Source organism: Microtus ochrogaster, chromosome 24, assembly GCF_000317375.1.
Source record: "Microtus ochrogaster isolate Prairie Vole_2 chromosome 24, MicOch1.0, whole genome shotgun sequence".
In the NCBI taxonomy this organism is placed as follows: domain Eukaryota; kingdom Metazoa; phylum Chordata; class Mammalia; order Rodentia; family Cricetidae; genus Microtus; species Microtus ochrogaster.
In genome coordinates this window covers 19,863,883-19,872,122 of record NC_022024.1, presented here as the reverse complement: position 1 = coordinate 19,872,122, position 8,240 = coordinate 19,863,883, and the positions used below count along the sequence as shown (strand labels likewise).

The window sequence follows — 8,240 nt, the reverse complement described above, 5'->3', positions numbered from 1 at the left end:
CAGATGGTTGTGAGCCACCATGTGGTTGCTGGGAATTGAACTCAGGACCTTTGGAAGAGCAGGCGATGCTCTTAACCACTGAGCCATCTCTCCAGCCCTACATTCTACTCTTAAACTGAATATAAAACTCAAGGACAATGACTCTAATATCTACTGTTCAATGTATCCTTTGTTAAATGATTTCTCTCCAGGAGGCACCAGCGTTACTGTATATGTGGCATTTCTGTCGTGCATGTCTATAAGACAATGCATATGCTCATGTAGGAATGTGAACAAGCGTGTGTATATGCACACATGTAGAGGCTTGAGGACAACCCCATGTGTCATCCTCAGGAGGAAATCTTTAAGATACTACCCCTCACTGACCTGAAACTGATCGATCAGGCTAGACTCGATGGCAAGCAAGTCCCAGGGCTCTTCCTGTCTCTGTGTCCCCAGCGTTACTGGGATGATGAATGCGATGTCACCACGTTTAGATGATTTGACATGGGTTCTGGGAATGATACTCACATTCTCACATGTGCAGAACAGCCCTTCACTGACTTAGCCATTCTCCCCTACCCATATTGCACTGAAGACACCCCAAATTTCTTCCACCTTATCTTATAGATTATATAAACAATCCATTCAGACAGTTAGCAACATCTTGATAAGTGTTATGAGAAAGGCAAAGAATAGAATGAAGATAGGGAAGCTCGTAAAAGAGGCACTGCTGTCATATAAAACGGGGTTGAAAAGCTCACATAATGCATCTTACTAACAATGGACCCTTCTTCTAAGCCCTGCGGAAGACGCAGTGCACCACACTGTGAATTTCTAAGAAAACACATTCCACACAGATGCAATGACAAAAACACAAGCTCAGGGCTCAAAGCTTATCAGGCAAAACAGAAGGCATCAACACACTTTTCAGGACCGGCAGAGAGCACGGAGAGGCAAAGCTGCAGGACATTCATCCCTTCTCTGTAATTGTGTGTTTTCATTTTGAAAGAAATGAGGAACGAGTAGGAAACTGCAGGGAAGGGAATAATACACATGTCCTGATGTATTTCCAAAAATTCAATAGAATGATGCTGAAATAAAAACTAAAGGGCTGTCACAATAACGTGTCAGGATGTCAGCTCACACAGCAAAGCAACTGAAATGGTCTCCCACATGACAACAGGAAAACCAAAGGGAAGTCAAAATCAGTACTATCCTGGAGTCATCAGGCAACTCCCATCACAAAGCTGAGTACCACCCTGGAATCTGGAAACATGGCAAAGCCAGAGCAAGAAGCAGAGAAAAGCTTGCCAGCAGCAGCACCGTGGGAGTCAGAAAACCACTCAGGAGGGGACCGACAATTCTGACCAGTTGGCTTCCTTCCCACTCCTGTGGCTCAGGGAATAGGAGGGTGTCCTGGCTAGTTTTATGGAAACTTGAGACAAACTGAAGTCCTTTGGGATGAGGGAACCTCAGTTGATGCCTTATGTCAAGCCTTTGGTGCATTTTCTTAATTAGTGATTGATGTGGGGAGGGCTGGCCCGTTGTAAGTACTGCAGCCACTGGGCAGGTGGTCCTGGGTATATAAGAAAGGAACATGAGCAAGCCAAGGGGAGCTACACAACATGGTCAGTTTCTGGATATACGACTGAAGACACAGCATGAAGAAATTACTGGTAGAACAGAGAAGGAATAAATGATAAAGGAACAAGGGAGGCACAAATAACTCTTGGGTTCACAGTCACACTACTGGGAATGTGGAGCTGCCATCAGTAAAATGTCGAGGGTTGCATAGAAGACAGCTGGCTGGAACATAGAAGGCCAAGACTCAATAACCTTTACTAATTCTGGTCAGCGAGATAGTCACTTAACTACTTTTATTAAAATGCCTAAATGATATGTCACTTCGAAAGTGTTAGGAAGAAAGCATGGGGCTTTGGAAATCAAGGTACTTACCAGGTAGTGAACTATAGTGTTGAAGAAATGGCCAATACTTGAACTATTTCATAAAAACACTGGTTTAAAAATCATATTCAGGCACCAGAATAGTTAACGGTGAAAATGACCAACGTAGTTAAAAATGCTTCTGCCTTCTGAGCGGCAGAGACAGCTCTTTTGACCTTGGCATCTGAATATTGCCTACCCTGTCTTTCAGCGTAATGGCATTTGACTGGATATTTTGACTTTCATAGATAATACTTCTCAGGCTTTCTCATAGAATGATGTAATCAACAACCTCCGGGCAAAGTATACGCAATGTCTTCAATATATCTTAGCGCGAATGGGTACACCCACATTTTACCCCTCCTCTCCCGCTTCCTGTCAGCTGAAGTGCTGATGTGTTAATGAGCCAACTTGGACCACATGAGTAGGGTGACCCCTTGAGATGGCAGGGGAACAAACGAGGAGCGGCGATCCCGCAAAGCCATGGCGCCAACTTATCAGTTTCTAACTGTACGTATTGAGACTGCCACATGAAAGAATACAGCCTCTATCTTCCCGAAGCACCTCTTATCGGAGCCCTTTGTAATAGCAGTTTAGCATGAAATTTAGCCAAAAATTTTTAATAAATCCCCAGAACAACACTGTGATTTAAGTAACATGATGGGAGATTTGGCTTTAATTCCTTAACACGCATCAGATTGAAAGGGCAAGAAAACCCACTGACGACACAGACTTGTTCTAAATGTGTATAGACCACCGAGGAAAAATTAGCTGAAAAGCCTTCTGCAAAAACTGCAACGTTTTTTCTCTTACAAATTCTTAGTTAGGGCCTTATCCACTACCTAGAAAAGCCACGTGTGTGATTTCTCAAAGAGAACTGAAGGATTGCATGGCATGGGGCACAGCTCAACTCTTCTTTCTATTCTCATTAAAAGCTTCTGCAACCCAGGGTGGAGAGATAGCTCAGCAATTAAGAGCATTTGCGGCTCCTGCAGAAGATCTGGGTTCCACACACGCAAAGGCCGGTCACATCTATGTATAGTTCCAGGTCCAGGGAACCCGATGCCCATGCACATTGTGCATATAAATAGATGTAGGCATTCACACATACGCATAAAACAAGTCATTCTTTCAAAAACCCTCTGCAATTACTGAAAGCTATAAACAGAAACAACTCCTTGGCTTAGAGAACTGTGTCTGTCCTCAATGAACTCTTGGTTTAATTTGCGATAACAAGACAAGGATGCCAAAGTCACTTCTGAGGGTCTAGATCTATGGAAACATATCCCAATCTATTAAGAGGTCATTTCTTATACATTTGGAAACATTTGCCCCTTTGATATTTGTGGATCTTGATGCAGAATTATGTCAGAAAGAGAAGATCCAAGTTCAAATGTGTACCAATAGCTATAACCTGTAGGCTAAGTGAAAAATTACTTCAAAAAAATGTACATTGTCAGCCACTAATTATTGTGATGTATTTCTACATTAATAAAAAATGCATCTTATTTCCTTTTTTCTCTTGTTTCCACCACCATCTAGATTGTCTTAACTGTAATAACATCTTTTTGTTCATCATTTTGTATTTTAACAAAAACAAGACCCTGCATTGGCTAAAATAATTTTTCTACAATGAAAGCAATAAAGAAAGGTATGATCCATATTCTACTTCTATAGTAAAGAGATTTCGCCCTTAAATTACTTTTAAAGATTTTTTTTTTTTTTTTTTTTTTTTTTGGTTTTTCAAGACAGGGTTTCTCTGTGGCTTTGGAGCCTGTCCTGGCACTAGCTCTGTAGACCAGGCTGGTCTCGAACTCACAGAGATCCACCTGCCTCTGCCTCCTGAGTGCTGGGATTAAAGGCATGCGCCACCATCACCCAGCACTTTTAAAGATCTTAAATTAAAATTAGACTAAATGACATCCCCGAGCATATTTAACCTCTGCAAACCTTACAGTAACCACACCTATACCTAAGACACAATAACAAGACTCAGAGGTAGCTTGCCTCCAAGTCCTGTGGTCTTTACTCATGCAGAGCTTGAAAAACCAGACATAGCATATATTTAAGTGAGATAAGCTTCACTCTCATCCTCCAGCGAGACAATTATTAATATTTTAAAGTGCAGAAAGTAGGCATTCTTCTAAGTTCTTACGACAGCTTTTTCTTCCAGTCAATACAGGTTCTATTGCTCCTGGGGAAACATAACCAGGGACTAGCTTCCTATTGCAAGCATGTAATACTGAACACGTGTCTCCGTTGGTCTTACCCTGTGTCTCTACATAAATAAGGATGGAAGGGACAGGGTTCGCATAAAAGGATCTCATATGTAACAATGCTATGAGAACTCTGAAAGTGTCAAGTGTCCAGGCAAAAACAGAAAACGAAGCATTTACCTTTGGCTGGGTTTACTTTTATCCCTGACCTATAGAGCATCTCCTCATTTTGCCAGTCTCCGTTCCTGATGGCAGTCTTGAGTCCGTAGAAGACAATTAACATTGCTGTAGCGTAAAAAACCAGGCTCTTGAGAAACCTCCTTTGGACTTTGACATAGAGGGCTCTGGCACCCACTGTGATCAGAAGGCAGAAGCCCATACTGGGAATATATAATACTCGCTCTGCAATTACAAAGCCGACATAGAAAAACAGGTTCGTGGCAGGAATGAAAGGGATTATCAACAAAGATAAGGACAGAATAACAATGTTCTCCGTGGACGGGAGCTGAGTTCTCTGGGATACGTTATTTTTAATGCCATTCTCTGCTTTGGATGCAAAGCTGGGCTTAAGGTCTGAGTTCCGGTACTCTACATCTGAGTGGCAGCTGTGGCCATTGGCGTTCTGCTTGCCGTTTGACACCGCTTTCCCATTGCACTCCCCGTCTGCGCTTGGGTTCTTCAAACCACAGTAGGCGAGGAGTAGAAGTCCAGAATAGAAGGCCACAGTGTGTAGATTTCTCCAGTCGCAAATTGTTTTGAGAAGAGGCACAGCATCCATGGACCAATCGAAGCTTAGGGTGTCTGGGCAGAGCAAGAGCCAGAGGTTCTTGGTAGGCAAATAGAAGAAGGTGAGGGTGCGAGCCAATAGGCTGTCGGAGTCAGCTGCCGGGTTGTCGGAGTTGGAGAAGCTTGGTGGTTTGTTTCCCATCCAGTATAACCGGGCACCCAAGAGGCTGGTCCCCCAGAAGGTTAACAAGCTAATGCTGAGGAAGAGAGACAAGTTCTTCCGCTGAAAGCAAAAGAGAGGGAGAAAAGTCAACATCAGCACCATGACTGCATCGCGAGAACATTTCATTTAATGCTGCAAGCTGAAATACGTTTGCAAAGGGCCACTTAAAACACAGCCTTCAGTCTCAAGCGCACGGCTTCATTTGCATCTCTTTTTAAATATGCTTAGGGAAATTTCCATCCTCAAAAATGACTAGATTCCTAGGTTGTACATAGCTTTACATAAATACCTTTTCCATCCACTTTGCCCATTCTAAAATACCAGTGACCAAAGCATCCACATTCTGACCTCTAGAAGATGAATCCAACGTATTTCCCTCTCAGTATGACATGACAAGGAAAGAGCGGCGTGTGAGATGCAGTCACCTAATGACTTTATTTTATAATGTGGGTTTCATAGAGAAAGCAGAGAGCAGTCCCATCTGCTCAAGGCTAAGGCAGCTGGCCCTTTAGCCACATCCACACCAGATTCAATGTCACTGTCATGAATCTCCTTGCAGAAAGTTTAAATCAGGTGTTCAAAGGCCGACTCACACTATCCCTACACTAGTGACACACTAACACTTTTCACAGGATACTTTTTAATGTTTACATTCTTTAAACTTCCCATAAAGTATTTCCTTATTTTAGAAGAAATAAGATTCTGAAATTAAAAATAATTCATGTTCTTAAGAATTAACCAGAGTAAAATACAGCTGAGTGTGGAGCACTCTGATAATATCGGAAAGACAGAGGCAGAGGCTAGAAGGTCCCAAGTTCAAGACCCCTGGTGAAAGTTTCAATTTCTCATTTAATTCCTATAGTTTGATTCATGCATAAATTGAAGTTAAAAAAGATTCCATTGAATCGAGTATTGAATTTTTTTTTCCTTAAATGAAGTTTCTTCTATTGCTACCCAGGCATACCTAATAACTTGAAATATTCGAGCCCCAGCTTATAGATGGAGCTTCCATACAAGGTGTGTGTTTTCGTTTGTTCTTGGTCTAGTGTAACAAAACTACCCAAAACTGTTGTTTCTGAGATAGACTAGATGGTGGCTCGACCATATATAGTGGGATCTGATGCTCTCTTCTCCGTAAATGTGTACATGTGGATAGAGCACTCATGTATTTAAACATGTCTAAAAAAGAAAAGATGTCTATCTTTAAAAAATGTATAGGCCTGAATACAAAGAGAACAAGCCGTGCCTCATAAATCAAAAAATAAATAAATAAATAAATAAAATAGAAGAAATTTTTTTTAAAATTTCAATAGAGCACTATAGTAACAAAGGGCAGTCTACCATTCTGATTTAAAGCCACAAGACAATTAAGAGAAACATATGTATGCATGTACATAATCAATACAAATTATTCCATCGTAATGAACACAAACAAATCATGCCAGTATACAGCGGGATAGCAGGTGAAAGTCAAGTTGCAAAATATGAGCATTGTATGACGGACATACACATATTTCAAAAATCTGTCTGACTCCAAATTCCTTGACTATTGCAGTTCTCCAATTGCATCCACGCTGCAGCAAACAACGCATTTGCATACTCCTTATGGCTGAGTAGAAGTTGCATGTGGGAGCCCACTCATCTGCCGACAGGCACAGGCGATCGCAGAACTGGGCTAGTGGAAAGGGTGCAGCAATACAGATGGATGCTGTAGCAGCATGCTTGAGGAGAGGAAAACCTGAGAATGCTAACGGCCTGACAGCAGCACACTTATGCTCGTAGGAACTAGAGCCCAAAGTTGCCTTTTAAAAATCTTCAAAAACGCCAACAATCCGCATTCGGACTGTTGAAACAGGAATCTTATGTGCCAGTTTCTACAGTTTGTTATTCTATTTGTTATAGTTCTTATAACATTTATAATTTATATTAGCTTCCCATTAAAACATTGTCTTTTCTTATGATTGTTTGGTGGGTAGTTCACAGGGTCCCAGAGTATATGTCTGACTGGCTTCAAACTTACTATAAAGACCAGGCAAGCCCAGAACTGAGACAGATCTGCCTGTCTCTCCTTCACATTTCCTGGTACAAAAAGCATGCGCCATCATGCCTATTTTTCCATGTTCTACTAACACGTATAACTACTTTGTCATGCTTACCAGGATTTTTGATATAAACCCCCTTAAATTGACAAGAACAATCCAAACATTGTTTTACATCTGATTTCCCACAACTAAAACATCTAGGAATCCTCAGAGCCTGAGATTTGTAGGCATTGAGATAAATGATTTACTAACTTCAACCCTCAAACTGTTCAAAGCCATTTCCTACTGGTGTTTACGTTAACACTTTAAACTTTGTTAAGCCAAATTATTATTCCCAGTGTCATCCAGAAAAACAATATAATAAAGAAAGCAATATCCATATGATGTGAAGACACCATATCTAAAACCTTGACTGCTGCTACACACAGAAATGTAGCCTTATATCACTTGGTGACTATGTTCACGGTCTGTGTACCTTCTGTGGGTATGTCCATGTTTATTCCCAACTCCCCTCTACCCACTTCCCCCATCTCCATGTAAATCAGTTTCATAAATTCCACAGCAACATTTTTTTTCTTGATACAAATCCACTGTAAGATAGAAATAAACATGAGGAAAGTAATGTATGCTTGGCTCACAAAAAAAAAAAAAAAAACTTGGACAGAGGATTTTGCCAGCTAAGAAACAGACAGGTTTTCTATACGATTTAACACAACTATTTACCTATTTGCTTACAGAATGGGATAGATTGACAATATGGATCAAAATATGCTCTAAATACTTTCCAAACTTTTCTTTAAATGGACAAGGAAAATCAACGCTAGTCTCCATACTTGTCATGGGAAATTTGTAGAGGGATTTTTCATAACTACCAAGATACAGAGAGCCAACCAATGGAAAAAAAGCCATGAATATAAGGTTTGCTGTTGACAACTTTTCCACTTGAGTCACACACTAAACTAATAAAAGAGCAAAACCATAGCTTAATAGATAAATAGATAAATTTATAAAATTTATCTCGAAACAAAAATGATCACATCACCTATAGCCCAAAGAACAGGTAATAGGGAGACCTTGACCTGGTAATTTGTGTTGGTACTTTTGTGG

General features: G+C 40.8%; 1 protein-coding gene across 1 annotated transcript in view; it reads right to left on the bottom strand.

The window, feature by feature from the left end:
• Positions 1 to 8,240, bottom strand: part of Tmtc2 (transmembrane and tetratricopeptide repeat containing 2) — a 382,576-nt gene that overhangs the window by 182,480 nt on the left and 191,856 nt on the right. The window contains exon 3 of the mRNA XM_005358105.3: positions 4,323 to 5,151. Coding sequence (XP_005358162.1) covers positions 4,323 to 5,151 — 829 coding nt within the window. The remainder of the gene's footprint in view (positions 1 to 4,322; positions 5,152 to 8,240) is intronic.